The 22,571-nt window shown below is 52.0% G+C and overlaps 2 protein-coding genes and 1 long non-coding RNA gene across 4 annotated transcripts in view; 1 reads left to right on the forward strand and 2 right to left on the reverse strand.

The window, feature by feature from the left end:
* Positions 1-419, reverse strand: part of Cog7 (component of oligomeric golgi complex 7) — a 67,095-nt gene extending 66,676 nt beyond the window's left edge. The window contains exon 1 of the mRNA XM_004622888.2: positions 4-419. Coding sequence (XP_004622945.1) covers positions 4-172 — 169 coding nt within the window. The 5' untranslated portion in view covers positions 173-419. The remainder of the gene's footprint in view (positions 1-3) is intronic.
* The window catches only part of LOC111816664, a 17,873-nt gene extending 6,650 nt beyond the window's left edge, over positions 1-11,223 (forward strand). The window contains exons 2-3 of the long non-coding RNA XR_002821016.1: positions 5,754-5,756; positions 11,138-11,223. This is a non-coding gene — a long non-coding RNA (uncharacterized LOC111816664). The remainder of the gene's footprint in view (positions 1-5,753; positions 5,757-11,137) is intronic.
* Gga2 (golgi associated, gamma adaptin ear containing, ARF binding protein 2) overlaps positions 11,216-22,571 on the reverse strand; it is a 29,447-nt gene continuing 18,091 nt past the window's right edge. Inside the window, exons 8-16 of one of the 2 annotated variants that reach the window (XM_004622889.2) lie at positions 21,704-21,785; positions 20,244-20,369; positions 19,576-19,698; positions 19,273-19,301; positions 18,839-18,972; positions 17,737-17,894; positions 14,367-14,536; positions 12,671-12,781; positions 11,216-12,194 (exon numbers count right to left, since the gene is read on the reverse strand). In XM_004622889.2, coding sequence (XP_004622946.1) covers positions 12,084-12,194; positions 12,671-12,781; positions 14,367-14,536; positions 17,737-17,894; positions 18,839-18,972; positions 19,273-19,301; positions 19,576-19,698; positions 20,244-20,369; positions 21,704-21,785 — 1,044 coding nt within the window. In that variant the 3' untranslated portion in view covers positions 11,216-12,083. The remainder of the gene's footprint in view (positions 12,195-12,670; positions 12,782-14,366; positions 14,537-17,736; positions 17,895-18,838; positions 18,973-19,272; positions 19,302-19,575; positions 19,699-20,243; positions 20,370-21,703; positions 21,786-22,571) is intronic. The other variant, XM_023714631.1, reaches the window with a different exon arrangement.

The following is a 22,571-nucleotide window of genomic DNA, read 5'->3' on the forward strand; positions in this document are numbered from 1 at the left end:
CACCCTCCACCGCGTGGTTCACCTCCTGGATGAACAGCTGCAGCTTCATCACCAGCGTTGCCGCATGGCCGTCCGCCTTCCCCGCCGCCGCCTCCTTGGCCCCGGCCCTGAAGGCTGAGTTAATCCACTCCTTCACGTCGAAGTCGTCGGCCAGGAACTTGGAAAAGTCCATGGCGGCACGTCCCGAGTCCCGGCGTCCAGGCCTGAGGGGCTTCTGGCGGCGACGCGGACGCAGCAGTGGGGGACCCCGCGACGGTGCGGGGCTGGCGCTCGGGGCTGCGCGCGGACCTTCGAGACGGACACCAGCCCCGACACCAGGCCCTGTCAGGGCTTCCGGCCGCGCTGGTGTGACCCTTGCCGCGCGCCGTACTTCTCCCGGAAGTAGGTGGCTGTTGCCATAGCGACCGGGGGTTCCGGTAGCGGGGCAGCGCGTCTGGCCGAACGGAGCGGGACGGCCGTCCCTGCTTCTCTGCTGACGCTGGCTGAGCCCCAGACCGTGTCCTCGCGGTAAGGGTGCGTTGCCCGCTCAGTCCTCAGCCCTGCGGGTCCTGCCGCTCTGACTGAGGCCCCTCGCCGGAGCGTGGCGCTGGCGGGATTTGAACTCGGGCCCGCTCGGCCCGCGGCCTGCACGCACGCGGTGCTGCGCTCCGAAAGGGAGCGGCCCCGGGGTCTCACGCCCGTCCCTCTCTGCGGACGCGCGGGGTACCGCGCCAGTCTCGCGTCTTGTGGCCTAAAGACAGCAGCAAGGAGGCCGTCTGGGAAGATGCCGTCCCCATGGGAGCCAGCTGTTCCCAGCCCTGTGTAGAGTTACAAATAGACCTGTTAACGTTTCTTTCATTTTCACCCGAGGCATGCTATGATTTTAAATGCGTACGATAATGCCTGAAGATCCTGTATAGCCCAGAACCTAAATCCATAAAGCACTGGTGTGAGCAGACTGCTGGAGAAGCCGGGCGTGCGGGGGTGCGCCCGTAACCCGGCTTGGGGCGCCCGCGCAGGAGCGGCGGGTGCAAGGCCGGGCGGACCTGTAGGCGGGACCCGTGCCGAAACAGACCTCATGCCTCGAGAAGATGCCCCACTTTGAAAAGCTGACGCTGTGTGTCACTTTTTCGGTTTACAGGATATAAAATCCACCAGATGTTAAGCATACTAAAATGAGATCCGTGTACCATGGATCAGTAATTTGTTCATGTTGTGGATGAGATTTTGGATGGATAGAACACTCTGCTTATTGTAATAACATTTTGTTTAGCCCCTTACTGGTTGATGGACATTTATTATTTCTTGTTTAGAATGGTGAGCTTTTATAGACATCTGTGTAAACATGTTTTCTCTTACGTAGGGCAGGCTCTTGGAAGTGGAATTGCAAAGGTGTGAAGTTCACGGAAGACACCGCCCAACCTTTCCCGAGCGCCTGGAGCAGCTCACCTTACCATCAACAGCTGAGGGGTCCCATTTCGCTGCAGGGTGTAGTGGGATGTCGCTGTTTTGCCGTTTCCCTCGTGACCAGTGATGTTGAACATCTGTCCAGTGTTCACCAGCCATTCTTACATCTTTTTGGGGAAATGTCCCAAATGTTTGTTTTGACATGCAGATAAATTTCATCCCAGGATTATCGGTTGAAAACTTTCCATTGGATCGCCTTTACATTTTGGTCAAAACCAAATGACCTGATGATTCATTCTTTATATGCCTATTGTACTAATACCAGACTCCCCGATTACTGTAGTTTATAGTAAATTTTGAAACCTGTTAGTCCCCCTACTTGATTTTAAAAGTTGTTTTGAGGGCCGGCCAGATAGCTCAGTAGACTAAAGCACCTGCTTAGGCAGGCGCAGGGACTGGGGTTTGATCTCAGGCATGCCATGCCAGCCCTGCCCCTGGGGTGTGCAGAGAGGATGAGGCATGGTGGCACGCACCTGTAGTCCCAGAGCTTGGGAGGCTGCAGACAGGAGGATTACCATGAATCTGATTTGTGTACTTAAGACCCTGTAGACCCTGAGCTAAATTCATAAAAAACAAAAGTTGTTTTGCACCAAATGTGGTGGTGCGCCTCTGTAAACCCAGGGTTTGGGAGGCTGAGGCAGGAGGATTGCTGAATTCCAGGCCAGCCTGAGATACTGAATGAAATCCTGTCTCAAAAAAAATAAAATATAGGGGCTGGAGGATGGCTCAGTGGTCTAAAGCACCTACTTAGAACAAGCTTGGCAAAGCACAGGGACCGCAGTTCAATCCCCCAGCACCACATGCAGCCAGCCCCGCCCCCTGGTGGGCTGAGCAGGCCACACACACACACACTAAATAAATGTAATAAATAGATAAATAATTAAAAAATAAAATAAAATATAAAATTGGTTTGCTACTCCAGGCCTCTTGCATTTCCATCTTATAATCAGCTTATTGGTTTCTACCAAAAAAAAAAAAAAAAAAAAATCCTGCTAAAATTTTGAAAATGATTATGCTGAATTTATAGATCAATTTCATAACTGTCATCTTCACTGTATTTTACTAGGCACGGTGGTGCATCCTAAACCCACCGCTTGGGGGGCGTTGGCAAGAGCATCACCCTGAATTTGAGGCCAACCTGAGCTACATAGTGACCTCCTGTCTCAGACAAAACCCACGAGTGTATCAAACTTAGCAACCCAGAACATGAAATGCCTCTCCAGTTACTTAGGAACTTTGAGCACTAGCACTACTGACATTGGAAGCTGGACAACTTCTCGTCCTACGCATTCTCAGGTGTGGCACCCCTGGCCTCCACCCAGCAGGTGCCAGCAGCTGCCCCTCCAAGATATGACCAGCAGAGACATCGCCACATACCGCCAAGTCGTCCTTGGCAGAAATAACCATCTGGGCTAGGAACCTTGGATTTGCATCTTTTTTCTCAGATATTTGTATTTTTCATTGTGTAAATCTTACAAGTATTCCATGCTTTTAAGGCTTCTGTGAGTAAAATCTTAATTGTGTATTGTTTCTTGTAGAAATAATATAATTTTTGTGTATTTGTCTGGTACCCTTTGACTATGCCAAATTTATCATCCCATTACTTGGGTATCTCTGGGATATGTTTACATGGAGTATATCATCTGTGAATATAATTTTCCTTTTTTCTAAGATGCCTTTTTAATATCTTCCTACTAATTGAGTTGGTTAGAAACTTCACTGCAGTGTTGAACTGGAAAAAGGAGACACCCTTAGCTGGGACAGTGGCCCATGTCTGTAATCCCAGCACTACAGGAGACTAAGGCAAAAGGGTCACAAATTCCAGTGTAGCCTGTACAAGTTTTGTGAAGTCACATCTCAGAATGTCAAAGGCCTGGGGATACAGTTCAGTACAAAGGCTACAGGTTCAATCCCCAGTGCCAAGAGACATCCTGCTTTGTCCTAAGTCTTAAACATTGATCTTATTTCTTCCCCCCTTCGGCAGAACTGGGGTTTGAACTCAGGTTCTTGCGCTTCTACTGAGCTATCTCCTCGGCCCCTTAACCACTGATCTTTAACACTCAGTCTTTGGCATTATCTGCGGATTTCTCAGATAGCTTTTCAAGTTGAACAAGTTCCCCTTCTAGTTTTAAGAAGCTAGATTTTAGTTTTTCAGTGCCTGAGATAATCATCAGGTTTTTGTCTCACTGTATTATACAATAATTGATTTTAAGCTGGCTTTACACTCCTAGGACAAATTCTACTTGGCCATGATGCGTCATCTTTCTGGCATTTATCTGTGCATGTGCACGTGCCTGTGGGGGTGGCAGCCAGGGCCCTGTACAGCTAGGCAGCTGCGGAGGCCTGTGCCACCACACGCAGCTGCTAAGCTGTTGGCGAGGACTGTGTTGGGTGGGACGTTTGCTTACGTTTTCTTTTTCTGTCTGATTTTGGTATGTCTAACACTAGCCTCGTCGAATGAGCGGATGTGGAGGGCCACCTGAGCAGCTCTCCTGGAAAGAAGAGCGACTGTCTCCTGCTGACTGAGCCTGACCCTATTTCCCCGGATTGGCGGGGACTTCTGTTTAGCCTTCAGTTGGCCTTAAGCAACGCGTAGTGGTCCAGCAGAGGTGCTGGGGATAGTCTTTGAAGGCGATGCATGTTTCCCTGGTAACCTACACCTGTGGCTCCTTTATGTGAGCTGGGTGGGGACAGGATGGTGGAGCCGATTCTCCGCACCAGAGGCTCTGACTTCCTGGGGCTTGAAAGACCACATCAAAGCTGAAGCACCAGCTTCCCAAAACATTAGATACTATGTAATGCAGATTACTCTCCGCACACGGCAGAGGTAAATGCAGGCCGCCCCCTAGCTCGGCTCACAATGATCACCTACTTCCCACAATTCTCAGTCAGTTCTCCTCAAGCCACTCCTCCGCTAAATAAAACCGGGTGAGGCCCTGGGTCGCTCTCTTCGTTCCAGAAAGCCATCTTCGTGGCTGGACTTAGAGCCCCTTGACTCACCAATAATTGAAAATATAATTTAGTGTCTTTACTTTCGCCGTGGGTTGCATTGTAAATGGTAGACTGGAATCAACTAGATGGGACTCCAATAACGTAACTTTGTTACAAATATTGGCTTCTTGGACCGAGAGGAGGACCTGGAAGTGTCTCCTACAAGCTGAGAAGTGATCCTTCCCTACTGAGTTTGTGACTGAATTGTTAAATTTGACAAAAATCAAGCTGAAGTCATCTGGACCTGGATATTTGCTTGTAGGAAGATTTTAAACTAATCCAAGTTTTTTGTTATGTCTGTTCCAGTTTCCCATTTCTTCAATCAGTTGGAATTTAAGCTTTCTTAAAAGATTTGCCATTTAAGTTAAATGTCTGAGAAATTGTTCATATTCTCTCTTAAGTTTCTGTAGAACGGGAGGGCACAGCCTTCTTCCTCAGAATGTGCCTTTTCGTGGCCAGTCTAGCTCAGTAGTCCCCACCATCTGGCCTGCAGGACCAGCTTCACAAAGACAATGTTGCCATCACTGTGGGCGGGAAGGTGGCTTCAGAGTGACCCGAGTGCACGGATGTGTGCGCTTTTCCCAGTACACTGTAACGTGACTGTCCAGCTCACCACGCAGAGACAGTGGGCGTCCCTGCGCTCGTTCTCCTGCAGCTAGACGGTGGCGGTCGCTGCAGAAAACCCGGCTGCACGAAGCCTGGCTGCTGGGGCCAGGAGGCAGCACAGCGGTTTAAGCACCTGCCTGCCAAGCGCAATTTCCTGAGTTTGATCCCCGGTACCCAAAAATAGTAAAACTAGGCTGATAGAAATGGAAGGAGGCTTTCAGTACTTTTGTGGACATTTCAGGAGATCCCACCTTGACTAATGCAGACCAGAGACTTAGAGCTGTCTCAGACACTCCTCTAAGGGCACTGTCACTCTGGCAGCGGATGCTCAGACAAAATACTTCACCTGACTTACAGTGGGTCCCCCCCCGCCCACTTTGGAGGCAAGGGGGTCTTTTAGGGCTGGGAAGAGATGCTCAGCCTCTGAAAGCTGAGATGAAGGGCTGGCCAGACAGCTCAGTAGACTAACGCGCCTGCTAAGGCGGGCGCAGGGAACGGGGTTCAATCCCATGTGCCACGCCAGTCCCACCCCTGGAGCACGCTGAGCTGGAGACCAAGACTGGGCACGGTGAGGCACGCCTGTAATCCCAGCACGTGGGGGCTGAAAACAGGAAGATCACTACGAGTCTGGGTAGTGAGACCCTGTACCAAAAAAAAAAAAAGTATAATAAGGAAAGAAAGCTGAATTAACTGAGCATGTACTGCTGGAGAAGGTGCCCCTGGCTGAGTCTGTCGGGCTGCTTCAGCCAGGTGTGGTGGTGCACACCTGCAATCCCAGCACCTCGGAGGCTGAGGCGGGAGGACCACCATGACATGAGCCCCCAGACAGCCTGGACTACAGAATGAGCTCAAGGCCAGTCTGAACTGCATACCGGGACTGTCTTTTTTTTTGTTGTTGTTCCTCGAATGCCTTCAGGGCACTTTTGGCCAGCGGGAGAGTTGTGAGGTTCGAACTCCAGCCACCTGAGGCTGACAGCTTTGTGGAAGCAGCCACTTAAAGGACTGAGCTAGGGCCAGGCCCCCCCCGGGACTGTCTTTAAAAAGGAACAAAAAACCAAAAACCAGAACTCTGCTGTTTGAAATGTCACAAATTCCACCGTTTGCTCACTGCCCCATTTCCAGCTGGGCTTGAATGCAGCTGCTTCGGGCGCAGGGTCCTCCTCCCGCCTCCCCCGCAGCGCAGGAGGAGTGTACCATACACGTGTGCCTTGTCACTGCGCTGTGCTGCCGGCGGTGACTTCCTGACAGCTGTCCCCGTGTCGGCTCGTGTAACTCAAAGCCCTGGCAGTCACTTCTGTGTACACCGCTCTGCGCTCACGTCTTCAGAGCTGTGCGGACGCGAGGCGAGGCGAGGCGAGGCGAGGGCAGGTACTGCCGTGGTGCTGTTCACTGCGATCACGGCGCGCAGGCGATGCTCTGTGGCCAGGCAGCGCTTCTCCACGGATGACTGCACTCACTCAGAAGCAAGCTGTCCTGCACAGCGAAGCCAGACGGCGGCGTCACAGCAGCCACTGCCCGTGCACGCCCTGACGTGCGACCAGAGATGCGAACAGTTGTGCAGCTGTGGCGGTGGCCGGCAACAGAAGTGCTCGTCACGTGCTCATGCTCACCAGACTGAAAACTATCCCACCAAAATAAGCACCGCTGGGGCCCAATCCCTGGCTCCGCGGAGAAGTTCCATAAATAAGCACTGCTGCCTTAACACCAGTGGACCCTCAGCCTGGACCGTGCGCCGCGGGGATGCTTCAGTCCTAACAACCACGTCTCCTGTTCCATCAGCTTACCCAGTTAGGGGCCAGCCCAGAGAGAAACACCGGCTACCTTCTGAGTGCCGCCTGGCCTAAGGGTCATGGCGAGGTCCTTCACGTGGAGGCTCAGCGTTAGCGACGCGGTTACGCAGGAACAGTGACTTCTCGGTACTGACACATTTATGAGGCGGCAGTCTTCAGTAAATGCCTTTTGCTTCCAGGAGACTCCCACAGCTCACCGGTTAGTGCAGGGTGCTTGGTCTCCATGCAGCAGAGCAGCTTGGAGGGTTTCAAGACTTCACTGGCGAGCCGGCCAGCAGACGTCATAAAACATCCTTGAAGAATGCGAGCATTGCAGTGAATCTGTAATTGAAAGACTTACATTTTCTTTTCAATGTATTTTCTGCGGGCCGGCCAGACAGCCCAGCAGACTGAAGTGCCTGCTTAGGCAGGTACAGGGATCAGACTTCGATCCCCCGCGTGCTGTGCTGGCCTGCCCCCAGGGCATGCCGAGACAGCAACTGAGGCTGGGCGTGGTGGCACAAGCCCGTAATCTCAGCACTTGGGAGACTGCAAACTAGGGGATCACTATGAGTCCGGTCCGTGTAGTGAGACCCTGTAAGCCCTGTGCTAAATACAAAAAAAAAGGTAAAATAAGTGTACTTCTTCTTACAGGCAGTTTTAGTTTCCCACTAGGTTCTGCCCCCTTTCCAAAGAAACTCTCCAGAGCTGCTCAGCTTTTCTTCATTTTGGCTAGAGTGAGCTCAAGGGTTCACCATGACTAACGAATGTGTACTAAGAAAAAGCAGTGCAGAGTGTGAACAATACAACTGAAGCACATCACGTCCTTGCCACCAGGTGCAACTTGTCCCCCGGGACTCGCACATCACGTCCTCGCCACCAGGTGCAACTTGTCCCCTGGCACTCGCTGGTAAGCTCTGGTACGTCTCTAAGCAACTGCTCTATTCGTGGCTGTGCACGCAAATCCCTGTGCCAGTGTGAACATGTGCCCCCGCTCCCCAGTGCTGGCATCAACCCTCGGCTATCTGGAGCATAACCTCGCAACCTGGACCCCCAGGGCCTGGTTCAGTGGGGTCTGCACGCCCGGGAGACTCCAAGGCCACTGCTGAATGGCAGGAAGGGCGCGAGGGGTCACGTGAGGGGCGGTGAGGCTGCGAGCAGAAATGGATCTCCACTGGCTGCTCAGCTAATGACCGCGGGCTGGTCAGCCTGGGCTCTAACAGGACAGGGACCCGGGAGGTAGGGAGCCCTGACCTAGCTGACATTTGTGATGTTATTATCACTTCAGAGAAATTATCGTTTTGAATTCAGGCGGGATCCTCCTATGTTGAATGCTGAGATTACCAGTGAGCACCACCACGCCGAAGCTCGCAGTGACTTTTCACTAATCAGTTTCCTTTCTTCTCCTTTCTTGAGCTTAATTTATCTAGTATATTAAGGTAAAATCTTAGGTTACTGATCTGAAATTTTTTCTAATATAGTCACTTAAAATTATTAATGTCCTCAACTTCTGATGTATTTTCATTTGATTCAAACTATTTTCTAATTAGCATGGCGGGATACCCCTATAATGCCCGCATTTGGGAGGGCCGAGGCAGGAGAATCAAAGTTCAAGGCCAGGGCTGGTGAGATGGCTCAGTGGTCTAAGGCACCTACTTAGAACAAGCTGAGCTAAGCAAAACACAGAGACCGCGGTTCAATCCCCCAGCACCACATGCCAGCCAGCCCTGCCCCCTGGTGGGCTGAGCTGGCCACACACACACACAAAATAAATAAATAAGTAAATAAATAATCTAAAAAAAAAAAAAAAAACAAAGTTCAAGGCCAGCCCGGACTACATAGTGAGTTCAAGACCAGGATGAACTATATAGCAAAATCCTGTCTGAAAAAGGCTTGCTTTCTAATCACATTTATGACTTAACCTATGAATTACTTGAAGTTATTTGAAGGGAGGAGGAAAAAAAGGAGAGGTGGAAACAAAGCTGTACAAAAGGAGGGGAAGGGCTGAAAGGATGAAAATGGGACAAAGCAGGGGGACGGATGACATACATAATCCCTATGATGAATGTTGTTATTGAATGTGTCTCACTTTTCTTAATTTCTAATCTTGTTCCCTGTGGTCACAGACAAACTTTGTACCAGGTGTGGCACACTCCTGTAATCCCAGCACTCAGACAGGAGGACTGAGTTCAAGACCTACCTGGACCACACAGTGAAATCGAGGGCAGCCTGACCTACACAGTGAGACCGTCTCAAAAACTAAAAAACAAACCCAAAACATTGTATGATTTAACTTTTTTAAAAATTGAAAAAATAGGGGGCCGGGGAGACGGCTCAGTAGAATAAGCACTTGCCTGGCAAGCACAAGGGCCCGAGTTCAGTCCCCAGTTCCGCAAAAAAAAAAAAAAAAAAAAAAAAAAAAAAAAAAAAAACAAAAACAAAAAAACCCTCTTTTACATGTGGTGTTAAGTCCTAAAAAATATTCCATGTGCACCTTAAAAACAAAAAGTACCTGCGGTTATGGGTAAACTCAGCAATTAGTGGTGTTCAACGATTTTATATGCTGATTTTGTCTAGTTCTACCAATTATTGAAAATAAGGTGTTAAAATCTCTAACTACTACTGTTAAATAGCCCATTTCCTGTTTTTCCTTCAGGTATTTGGGGCTCTGATGTTAGGTGCATATGTAATCTTTATCTTAATACAAGAGATTACCAATACTATTATTAAATGTACCTTCATTTCTAGCAATACTGTCTTAAAAGTCTGTTCTGGCTCAGCGGCCTAAGTGTCTGCCTGGCAGAGCCAAGGTGCTGAGTCGATCCCCAGTACCAAAAAAGAAAAGCTCCTTCTGTCTGGCGTTAAGCCCTACTTCAGGCTTTTACCTCCCCACTACTGGATACGAAACTCAAGACCATTCCATGGAATGGTAGCTCCAGCCCTTTTTATTTCTGAGACAGGGTCTTGCTAAGTTGCTAAATTGTTCAGGCTGGGCTTCCACATGCAGTCCTGCTGCCTCAGTCTCCCAGAGCACTGGGACACGAGCGTGTGAGAGCGTGTGACCCGACACCCAGCCTGGATGTGGCAACATGTAGCAAACTAACTGGGTAAAACAAAACCGGGTGACGCAGGTGAAGCTGAAACAAGGACCCACTCAGTCTGGGTGCAGGAAGATGGCTTCTGTTCTTGGGAGCCTGAAGCAACAGTGGCACCCGGAGAAAGGCGTCTGCTGAGCATGTGCGGTGCAGATCTGACGGCGGCAGGGGGGAAGCCTGAGACGAGGGCTAGGATTCACCTGGTGCCTCCCAAGAGCGTGAGGGCCACACTGTGGAGATTTAAGACTCAAGGACTAGGCCCACCACCTAAGGGGCAGAGGTAGATCAGTGGCGAAGGCCCCGAAAAGGCTCGGAGCGCACACTCACTGGCGGGAGTCAGGTGTCCGGCCGATTACACTACGCATGCAGCTCCCCGGAGGACCTGGGTCACCACCCTCTGTGGTACCTGCCACAGTGCCTGGCCCAGGCCAGGCGGTCAGGTGTGGTGACCCCCACATTCCGTGCAACTGTCCCGAGGCAGAGGACCATTTTCTCCTGGAAACGGGAGGATCCTTGTGCACATGCACGAGTTCCCCTTCCAAGTACTGGATAAAAAGCCTGTGTCTTCATGTGTACCATGACAGGTTCTTCATAGGCATGGTGACTGGGACGGATACGCCTTGTAAGCTAACGTAACAGCTATGGAGCCTGTAAAAGCTAAAAACACCTCCGTGTCATTTTGGACTAAATTATGTCAAATGAAGAACCCATCCCAATTCGTTTAATAAATTTTCATATTTGCTTCAAAATTGGCAAACCCAGGCTGGGATGCAGCTCAGCAGCAGTGTCTGTCTGGCAAGCGTGAGGTCTTGAGTTCAATTTCCAGTACCAAAAAAACATTAGCAAGCCCATTCCCACCAAATAATGTTGGCAGATTTTTTCCTTTTTTAGATAGGGTCTGGCTTCACAGTTCAGTTCGGGCTGGGCCCACATCTGTCCCCTAAGTGCTAGGATTCCAGGCATGCACCACCCACACCTGCCCAGACTTCTTCTTTCGTGTCACAAGATAGGCCAGAGCCCCAGGCCTTGCGGGCATGAGCCGCCCTGGGCTTCCTCAGTCCACCTCAGCCAGGCCCTCCTGCCTTCTTCCACTGGCCAGGCACACAGCAGGCGCTCACCAAGTACCACCTGTGGCCTGAATCCCCCGACACTAAGCCTACCACGTCCAGCCTCCTCTGATCGTAGGGCTATGCCCCTCACCGACAGCCAGAGCTCTCCACCCTCCCACAGCTTTGCTCAGGCCTTAAGAGCAGACAGTCCTCCTCCAGCCGAGCCGCATCTCCTACCTCCGTGACATTCCACACGGCAGACTGGCCACATGGCATTTATTCTGTGACCACCTACAGTCACTCCATCCGAGACCACTTAAGTCGCGGCGGGACTCTCTTCATGCCTGCCTCCATCGGAGTCCCCACCTCGCACTGGGAAGTCAACAGGCAAGGGCTGCCTTGTGGCTACCACGGTGTCCCACAGAGATGTGCGAAAATGCTTGCAAGGACAGAGGATGAGGACAGACGGGGTCTCGAGGAAGGGCCCAGGCGGGCTGTCCACCCAGGGGACCTGGCCTAGGTGTGGCCGTCGGGGGCAACTCGAGGCACAGTGGTGAAGGGCATGGGGGCTCGCCTGGTGGGCTGCAGGGGGTGCAGCAGCCCCTCCGCTGGAAAAGGTGCATCCAGCATCCCGCTTGGGAGATGTGTGGCACGCGGAGAGGCACTGCTGAACGAACACGGAGACAAGGTCTATCATGGAAGAGCGTACCTCGGTGACACTCGCTGCCCAGGACCAAGCAGTCCCTAGTGAGGTCCCTGAGAACAGCAGCCTGGCAATGACCGAGACTTTCAAGGGCTGACAAGGCACAGAGTGGATGAACAAACAGGTAACAAGACATGAAAAAACTTTGGCTTATAAAACCTCCAACCTGAGGCAGGGACACCAGTGCCTACCAACGTGCAGGAGGAGGGTGGCGGGGAGATGCTCATCGGGGTTGCTCCGGCGGCTCCACACTGCCCACGCCCCACCCACAACACACAGGCACTGGATCTGCAGAACGGGCAGAGGCTGGCCCTCGGGGCCTGACATCAGGACAGAACGCTTGGCACGGCACAAAATCAGCAAGTCCCAGCGGGGCAGCCCGAGAACGGGGGCTGAGCCTGGCTTCAAGGTCCACCTCGGGCAGTCAGGCTGCACCCAGCAGCGCCAGGTCGGGAAAGTCTCTCACTTCTCCCACTTCACTGAAGGGCTGTCCACCCTGGTTGAATGTCAGCTTATACCGTAAACGGATGGGTTCCTGGGACAGAAGAGATGCGAGATGTTCCGTTAGAGGGGGGCAGCAGAGGCAGCCCAGAGAAGAACCACTGCTCCACCCAAGAGCCGCCAAGGAGCAACCTCCTGAGAATGTCCTCTGGCCGCACGGGCTGCACACCTGGCCCAGCCTCCGTGGAACTACAACCACTAGGAAACCGGACAGACATCCTGGAAGCCTTGTGCGGGCCCGAGACAGACTGCCGTTCCGAAGGACTCTCGGAGGAAGGCGGGGTCCTCCTTAGCGGACTCTGAAGCCTTAGGGTCACTTCCTTGATTCTCAGCACAATAATCCATCACTGCTTTTAATAATCCCCCAAGAAAACTAGACCTTAGCAAAGGATGCTCCAAGTACCCCACCTCTGCCAACCCAAGACCTGACAGCAAGGCCTCACACCCGGCTCTCCGGTGATGCAGGGCAGGGGTCCCCACTTCCCTGCCAGCCAAGACATCAGAACATACTTTGTGTGGATTGTCGAGCAGCAACACCTGAGAGATCACGGCAGGCGGCAGCAACGGGCTGAACGCAGGAAGCTTGGAGCTGGACGCTGGCTGCAGCTTCACTCGCATTGACTGTGGGGAAAAGCAGTAGGTGACTGATCCTTGACGGAGCCCCGGGCACAGGCGCTCAACCTCCGCTTCAACCACCCCTCAAAGAAACGGGCTTCTCGGCGCTTACAGGAGCTCAGGCAGACACCTCCCACTAGCTAGAAGCACTCTGAAAGCCTCTCCTATATGCACGGTACTCCTGAGGGTGCGTGGGCATCGGCGGGCATCTGACAAGCAGACTAAACAGCTAGAGAAGCCAAGGTGCTGGCACGCGCCTACGATCTCAGCACTGGTGCAGGCCGAGGCAAGAGGATCGCATGTCTTGAGCCCAACCTAGGCAACTCAGTAACACCCTGTCTTGAAACAGAAAAGGGCTGGGAGGCCAGGCGTGGTGGCGCACACCTGTAATCCCAGCACTCAGAGATCACTGCAGAAGTCAGTCTGGGCTACTAAGTGAATGTCAGGCCAGCAAGAACTACACAGCGAGACCATGTCTCAAAAAAGTAGGGCGCGGCTAAAAATGTAGCTCAGTAGAAAAGTCCTGAGTTCCGTCTCCGGTACTATAATAAACAAACTCCAGTTAATTTTCCCTCTGCCTCTTCTTATTCCTGGGACCAAAGGCTACATATTTAACTGCTGAGACTTGTACTGATAACTCATAATTATAGCGGCACATATGCCAGGTATAGTGGTGCACCTGCAATCCCAGCACTCAGGAGGCTGAGACAGGAAGATTGCGGGGAATTCCAGATCAGCCTGGGCTACAAAGTGAGAACCTGCCTCAAAACGAAAAATGCAAGCAAAACAAAAAAGCAATACATATCCAAGTGTACCATGAAGATTAGAGCAAAGTGGCTCACATTTGCCTTCACTCTCTCCTTTCCCTGCCCCAGGGACTGCTACAGCACTATCGGGCCCCATGTCCCTTGAAAAAGGGTGGACACACATTCCAAACGGGCCAGACACGTCATTTCCCTTGGACACAGTAATGCGAACAAAGCCAGTCACGTCCCTTTCTTAGACAGGCCGTGTGTGTGTCACAGCAGGTCAGTTTCTTTTCCATCTTCTAAGAGACAGAGTCTGTCTTGCTGGGTGGGTCCCCAACTGCCCTCCAACCTCAGCCTCCCAGTAGCCAGGACACCAGGCACAGCCCACCACACCTGGCTTGGACTTTCCCTTCTGTGGTGACGCGAGCTAAGGACCACGCAGCCCGCAGCTGCTGCAGTCACGAGCCTGCTCTGCACAAGACTGTCCAAGATCAGTCCCCAAGGAAAGCAGCAGCTAGAGGTGCAAAGACACGCTCCAGGAGTTACTGACGAGCCCCCTGGGCCCGCTCGGATCTTAAGACAGGAACCCCTGGTCAAGAGAGGCGATAAAAGCCCCACTGCATCTTCTTTTTTTTTTTCTTGGCAGAACCGGGGATTGAACTCAGGTCCTTGTACCTGCCAGGGAAGCACTTATTCCACTGAGCCATCTCCCAGGCCCTCCATCGCATTTTCACACTAGTCTAAGTGCAAGTCATGTCCCAACAAGGACCTGTGTTCAAAAATGCATTTTCTGCCATGAAAATCTCGAGGAGGGAGGAGGCAGCCGGCAGCCGGGAACTCACCTTGGGCGCAGCCACCTGAAGCACGACGTCCCACACGGGCTGGGGGGCGGTGCTCATCATGGTCAGCAGTAACACCTGCACCTCTGGGTAGCCAGGCGCCCCAGTCTGCGAGAAGTGGAGCAGAATTCTGAAGCCGTTCCGGTCATAGACGATCACAGGAGGCAGGCTGCCTGGCAGAGGACCGACCGGAGGGTGAGCAGCACCGCCTGGCTTGAGAGGCTGTGCCCGGGCCCGCCAGCGCCTCTGCTCCCGCCACTCCTGGCTCACCCCTCCACCATGACCAAGTCCTCGTCGTCTCTTGGGACCCCTCGGCCCTCCAACCTGACCTCTCGTCAGCATTCAACCACCCTAAGCACACTGCCAGGATTTTTATTTATCTTTTTTGGCGGAACCAGGGATTGAACTCAGGCCCTTGCGCTTGCCAGGCAAGTGCTTAATCTACTGAGCCATCTCCCCGGCCCCACTGCCAGGATTTTTAAAATGACCTTTCTGAAGGAAATGCTATGGTTAAAATAACGGATGAACACCACATAAAATACAAAATGCCAAGAAATAAACAGTCCCTGGACTACCCAGAAATAAGCAGCACAGACACGCAGGCTTATTTCATTCTGGCCTTCGTATGACTACCTACGTGTGACCACACCCAGCCTTATACTTAGCTTTACAAAAGTATGAGAGTGAACCTCAAATTAATAGATTTAATGAAATTTAATTTAGATTGTTTTAGCTTCTAAAAAGATTGTTTTGGGGGGTATTCGTGAGACTAACCAACAAAAGATCGCGATACTTGTATTACAAATAGATACGAAGTTCTAATCCAAGTAAGGTGCTACCAAATGGAGCATGAGGAATAGATCAAACACACATTTAACATAAAGAAAAACTACTCTGAAATCGATGGCTGATTCAATCAATGACACGAGCTAGGCAGGGGAGACACTCCTGTAATCCCAGGCGAGGCTGAGGCAGGAGGATCCCCATGAGTTCAAGGCCAACCTGGGCTACATAGCGTGACCCTGTCTCAAACAAACACACACACAGAAACCACCCAAATGTCTAACCATCTCGGGAAATTATTTTCTACTTTACATTTTTTTACACTGCAATGTCTAGATCTGTGGCTTACTCAAGAAGAAATGCTTGAATTTACATCAAGGACATATTTATCCTAGTGGAATAAAAGAAACAGAAAAGACCATGTACATGGATTTTCTTAAAAAAATGACTACATGTTTCACTTTGTCTTACTTTTGCTAGTTTGGACCACTTTTCTTACTAGAGACTTAATCTTACATACATTTTTTTTTTAAATTTTATTTATTTATTTTGTGTGTGTGTGTGTGTGTGTGTGTGTGTGTGTGTGTGTGTGGCCAGCTCAGCCCACCAGGGGGCGGGGCTGGCTGGCATGTGGTGCTGGGGGATTGAACCGCAGTCCCTGTGTTTGCCAAGCTTGTTCCAAGTAGGTGCTTTAGACCACTGAGCCATCTCACCAGCCCCCTTACATACATTTTAAGTCTGATTTTTCCCCACATTTTAAAACATTAAATGGTGCATCTTACAAAGTATGAACAAATGACTGAGAACAATATGAGAAACAAAATTTGAAGGCAAAGAGCCCAAAAAGCTGTTCTCTTGCAGCGGGCCAGCTGCGTGGCCATGGTCCTGTGCTCACGGCCGGGCAATGCCCTCTGAGCAGGCACCTCAGTGCCAGGAGGCCACACCAAGGGTTTCAATGAGGGCGTTTGCCACACCCCAAGCACCACTTATCAAAATGCATACTGTAACAACACAGCTTTTGTTGGGGCTGTCGCTCAGTGGCCCAGCACCTGCCTGCAAGCGCAAGGTCCTGGGTAGGCTCCTGGGACTAAATGATTACGCTTTTCTTTCTTCTTTTTCTTTGCGGTCCCGGGGATTGAAGCTAGGACCCTGCACTTGCCAGGCAAGCACTTATTCTACTGAGCTATCGCCCCAGCCCTAAACTATTAAACTTTGATGAAACGGTCAAGAACTGTGAAGACTGAAACTACCACTGAGGTCGGAATGGTGGCGAGCATACAGGGAAAAGGCAACCTACTGGGAGGGAAGTGGTGATGCAGACGAAAATGTTTGGCTGGAGTTCAATCTCCGGTTCCGCCAAAAAAAAAAAGAAGAAAGAGAATGTTTGGCTGTACGCTAGCATCTCGCCGCCCTTCCAAGTGGCCTACTCGCTAGGGCAGCAGCAGGTCTGGGGGCTCACGCAGGAGGGGGAGGGTGCACAATTCTGCTTTTAACATTACATTTGCAACTTTGCTCTATAATTTCAGATTTACAAAAGGCAAAAGATGTATATGATCTGAAAAGAAACCAGGGTCTAATTTCAGATTTATAAAATGTCACAAAACTAATAAAATGGGGGCTGGGGAGATGGCTCAATTGAATAAGCGCTTGCCTGGAGGGCCTGAGTTCAATCCCTGGCTCCACACACACACAAAAAAAACAACTAATAAAAGAATTCCCATATGCTTCACCTAGTGCCTCTAAATGTTACTATCTTACACAATTGTGGCTTTTTTTTTATGTATTCGGTACAGGGTCTCACTACATAGCTCAGACTCAGTGATGCTGCAGTTTTCAGCCTCCCCAGCCACACCCGGTGGCCGGCTCAGCATGCCCAGGGGCAGGGCCGGCGTGGCATATGGGGCCGGGGATCCAGCCCCAGTCCCTGCACTTGCCTATGCAAGCACTTAGTCTACTGAGCTATCTCACCAGCCCAGTGGCATTAATTTTTGAGACCAAGAAATTAACAACAAATATGCATTAGTCTCTAAATCAAAAATTAAGAAAGCAGGTGTGCAAAAGGCCTCTAGAGCGCCCTGAATCGCTCAAATCCCCTCTCGGTCCCGGGCCTCTGCGCCCCGCTCCCCACAGGGCTTCTGTGCTCTCAGGACAGAGGACAGGCTTTCTCTTGCTCCTGCCCCCCGCGTGCCCCCAGCATCACCTGCACTAGCGGGGCCTTTGGTTTCCTTTCCTTTATAGTTGGGGTGATGCCCAACTTTCTGATTCAACAAAGCCCGAGAGACAAGATCACCAGCCGTGTCATTTCCAGCCACTAAACACCCTTCTTCAACTCCACACAAATGCATGTATCCCACAAGGGGCTCCAGCTCCTGCACTCAATTCTGCCGGCCAATACCATTCACAGCCCTATGACAGACAGGGCTTTTGAAAAATACCAGCTAGAAGAAGACAGAGCAGCCCCCTGCACCCTCCACCCTAGGCAAAGCCACCACTCATCTTCCCAAATTTAAGGGCCTCTCCTGCCGCCCTGGCATGGGAAAGCCCGGGAGCTAACACAGAAGAGGAAAACCCAGAGGACAGCTGTACTCACTGGGCTTCACAGACGCCAAAGGGACAAACACCTGCGCCAGCGGTGTGTTCTGGGAGGCCGGGGAAGATGTCGAAGGGCTGGCCTCCCAGGACCAACCCGGAGATGACTTGGTGCCCGGCGGCACTTCCTTGGGGATACTTTTCTGGGGAACATAATTCCTACAAGGAAATGAAAAATATCAAAGACCACCAAGAATTGTACAGAACTCCAAGAATCTGTGGGTAGTTTTACTAAAGAACACGATGAGAAGATGAAGGAAACACGCGCACACGCGCGCGCACACACACACACACGTATGCACGTGTGACATCCATTAAGAGGGGCATATCAATAACAGGAACTTGGAAAAAATGGGGTATACCGATGAATGTCCATTTTGTATTTGTGTATTCCAAGTGGTTAGGATAGATATATAGTTGCATTCTCTTCATGAATAGAATGATTTGTTCTAATGGTGTTTGTAAATAGCTTCACAAGTCCACTTCGTGTACAGCAATTAACCACTAAGAAGAATATATGCAGTGTATTATTTGTTGAAACTGTACTTCCGATTGGATTTGAAACTGTCTCATTGCTATCTGTTTATCAATAAAACTTTGAAAAAACAAAAAAAAAAAAGAGGGGCATGATTAAGTATATCTACATAAACTAAAGAGAAAAAAAAATCTGCACAATTACAATGTACCTATTAAAGAAAATCAGATTTATATAAACAAATGGGAAAAAGTGCCGTAAAAATAAGCGACAGCGCATTGCTACCGTGTACAGAAAAAGCACCTTAGAAGAGTGGGATTCAGGACGCCTATCACAGATTTCCCCAAGGATCAAGTTACGCTTGATTTCAAATTACACAGCAATCAAGAAAAAGCAGCAAGCATCAATCTCCACTGTCGTCTACCTCTCTCTGCTCCTTTACAAGCCCCGTGTGACACATCCTAGCCAAAGTGCAGATTCGCCCAGAGTGTGAGAAAGCAATCGAGACAGGAGGTGACAGCGCCACCAGCAGGGCAGCCCAGAGTGAGAAGGGAGGGGCCATGGCTGCCCCGGCTGACCCAGGCTGCCCAGCCGCAGGCGAGGCACCCTACACCACCGCTGGACTCACAGAGGGCCCCTAGAAGGCTGTGGGGACAGGAGGTCCAGCAAGCTCCTGTCTGCAGAAGGGCTGTGCGCGCTTCCGCCGGGCAGCACACTGGCGGTGGGATTCTCCTTTTCCTTACAGCATTTCTGACCAGCAACCTGTGAGACCAGGAATGGCTAAGTAAGGCTGGCGTGGCCCCATGCCCTCCCAAGTCCCAGGCTCAGTGCAGGCGCTGAGGCTGGAGGAGAAAGAGCAGGAGAGCAGCCTCCTGGGCAGACCTGCAGGAGGCAGAGCCCGGGACAAAGGCAGATGAGGGCAGGGGTGGGGGTCACTCGGACTGTGCAGGACAGAATGCACGGGGGCGCTGAAGGACTCAAGACCATGGTCACCCCCTCCCCAGGCGGAGTCAGCAGCCCTCCGCCCACCCACCCGCTGAGCCCTAGGGAAGAGCACCCTACCTCACACGGGATGGGAGTGTCACTGATCCCTGTAGGGAAGAACGAAGGTGCACAACTGTAACTACCTGCCAGAGACAGAGCAGGAAACGTGCGTCCTTTCTGAGAAGGACGTTCACAAAGTCAGGAAAAAGGAGGAAGCAACCTAAGCCATTCACTCTCGTGGCAAATGTGAGACTAAGATGTAAAGGGACTTCTCGGAACTGCCCAGCTCCCCAAAAGTAGGCTGTGCTCCCTGCACACCCCCACCCCGCCTCTCCCTGCTCAGGGCCACTGTGCCTGCGCCTTCCAACCAACCCCTCTCACCTAAGGCTGCCAGGTCCTGATGAAGCAAGGACGGTGCCACAGGCCCAGCCTGCTCAGGGCCACTGTCTGCGTCCAGGTCAATCAGGGGGGAGTGCTTCACACAGCCTGAGGGACTCTGAAAGACTAGAAGACAGGCAGGCAGGCCGGGAGAGCGGTGGGTCCCAAGAGCGCAAGTCCCCATCTTCACCAGCACCCTCAGGGCTCTTCCTGATCACACCACCCCCACCTCCCCACCCTCCACTTGGCGGGAGCACACCCCAAGCCTCACGTGACAAGGGGGCGGGCTGAAGATGGTTCCCCCCACAGACAAGTTCTCTCCCACAAGTCCCATCAGCCTGGGCAGCAACAAACACAGCTGCCTCTCTACTCAGCGGGCTTGGGAAGGTTCTGGTCATGGTCACCTACAGCACTTGATAAGCAGACAACCTAATCTACGTCTGGCAGCCTCACTGAGGTCAACACTGAGACCAGAGAACCCATTAACCAGTAACCCGGATACAGCTGACCTAGGACCCCGAGGACCAGCGGGGACGTTTCCACAAGCAAGCGCCAGGGGACAAGTGCTCTCATTTCTACACCATAGCTCCCAATACTCTGCAGGGCCAACCCTCCTCTGGGATTTGCCAGGTGCCTCAAGGTGGAAGGCAGTGACAGCTCTTCACACATACCTCTGGAGACAGATGTATCTCCCGCCGAGCTAGTCACTGTATTCCCAAAGGTGACAGGACCTTCCATCACCTGCTTGTACAGCAGAACTCCCTGAGTGAGGAGGTCATTTGCCTGGAGAATCTCCGCTAGAAATGGAAGAACAATCAGAGCCCTGGGGTGGCCACCGCACGTTCAGCGTTCGCTTTCTAAGCAGCAGCCCTCAGGCAGTGGGCCAGGCTCAGCAGCCGCCTCCTGCCCCCACGCGGCACTGCTCAACCTGGAGCCCTCAGAGCCCAGGACAGGAAGAAATAACGTGTGCGCACCACGTCGAGCTGTCCACCATGACAGCCAACCATAAGCACTCACAATATGCTTCTTTCCAGCTGGGCGTGGTGGTGCACACCTGTGAGCCCAGCCCTCGGGAAGCTGAGGCAGGGCGATCCCTGTGGATCTGAGGCCAGTCTAAACCATATAGCAAGACGGTGTCAAAAACAAAAACACGTCCCCTCCCCTTAAAATGCCTCATTCAATGAGGATCTGACGCTTTTCATTTTAATTAATCTGAAAGTATCTGATTCAGTTACTGGAAAGCTTTTAAATATTAAGCGAACAAATCAGCATTTGAGTTAGCTTTTCAACCTTCTAATTTTACAGAATTGCAAGTGTAGGCCCAGCGTTTCCCACAAAATCTGCCTGATGTCGGCCGACGCACCAGCGCTCAAGCCGCTCACCGCCTCCAGCTTTCTGGCTATCGATGGAGACTGCAAATGGCCAGCGCGCCGACTCGGCAGCACACGCTTCTGCCTGGCATGTCCCCCACACGCTTCCGGCTGACTGCCTGTGACCTCACTGCCGTCACTGAGAACACCGGGGGCTGGATGATAAATAAAACGCTGATACCCCAACACCACAGCCTCTCGAACAAACCCCCAAACACGGGGTGCCAGGAAGTGAACCCTGGGCCTGGGCACCAGGCTTTCACTCCTGGCACTTTCAGTTTCAAGACAGGGTCACTGAGTCACTAAGTTGCCCATGCCAGGCTCAAATTTTCAATCCTCCTGCCTCAGCCTCCCACAGTGCTGGGAAGAAAAGAATTGGCCACGGCGCCTGATACAATTGTCGCCAACCCTAACTTGATCTCACTGGTGATTATCACATCAGATCAGAAGAAGGGGGTGCACTCAGCAACTCCAGAGGGCTTTCCAGGTGAAGGGATCCACTTTCCATGCAAGAAACACAGACAGGGGCAGGCCAGCCTTGGGCCTCTGCAGAACCTGTCACACGCCTCGCTTTCTCGGGAGGGGCCGCCTCTCTAGGACTTTAATCTGCTGACTCCACGCTCAGGCCTAGGCCTTGCCCTTTCCAGCCCCACCCCCACAGCACCCAGAGCTCAGGCTGCCTTCTTCCCGGCATGCAGCGGGAGGCCTGCATGTGCTTCGCGCAGGCAGCCTCGCTCTCCCGGCAGCAGCAGCAGCGTTACCAAGCGCGTCGTCATCATCCATGGTGTCACTTGCCAGCCGGAACAGCGTGGGCCGCAGCCGCTCACACCTTTCGTACACGACCTGCGAAAACAGAGCCCGCTTCACACACTCGCCTGCACGCCCGCCCGCTGCGGCCCAGGCGCTTCCATTCAAGCAGGACATAGTGGCACTGGGAGCTCCCAGAGTCATGCTTCAGGTCCCAAGTAACACGGCACTTCACTTCGGAAAGTTTGGGCTATAATGTAAGTTTTCTGTCAGCAGTGAGGATCAAGCTCAGGCCCTGCACACACCAGGCCACTTCTCTACCTCTGAGCCACGCTGCTAGGCCTTTTTGAGAGAGGAGCTCCCTAAATTGCCCAGGTTGGCCTCGAACTTGTGATTCACCATCCAGAGCAGCTGGGGCTAGAGGTGTAATCACCATGCCCACCAGTGTAGGATTTTTTTAAAAAGTAAGTTATCTAAAAAAGTAACAAAAGACCTCAGCTCACAAAAAACCCTCACTATCTCTGTGCACATGGCCCCGTGGGTGTGTGTAGGGGGACAGGCACAGGCTGAACAGTGGCACTCTCCCCGATCCCCCATGAGCACTGGAACTTCCCATCCCAACTGCAGTCTGATGCTTTGGTCCCCTACCGCGACCTTCCCAGGATGCCTGCCCAGCTCCCTCGACGCTAATCCTCCTCCCCAGCCCCTTCTGGACGGTCCCATTTTCTTTATTCTGGGAAGACAGTGCCACACAGCCTCGCCTCCCAATGCTGCTGAGGAGGAGACAGCTTCACACAGCCTCGCCTCCCAATGCTGCTGAGGAGCAGACAGCTCCACACAGCCTCGCCTCCCAATGCTGCTGAGGAGGAGACAGCTCCACAC

The sequence above is a fragment of the Octodon degus genome, unplaced genomic scaffold (genome assembly GCF_000260255.1).
Source record: "Octodon degus isolate 3935 unplaced genomic scaffold, OctDeg1.0 scaffold00001, whole genome shotgun sequence".
Classification (NCBI taxonomy): Eukaryota; Metazoa; Chordata; class Mammalia; order Rodentia; family Octodontidae; genus Octodon; species Octodon degus.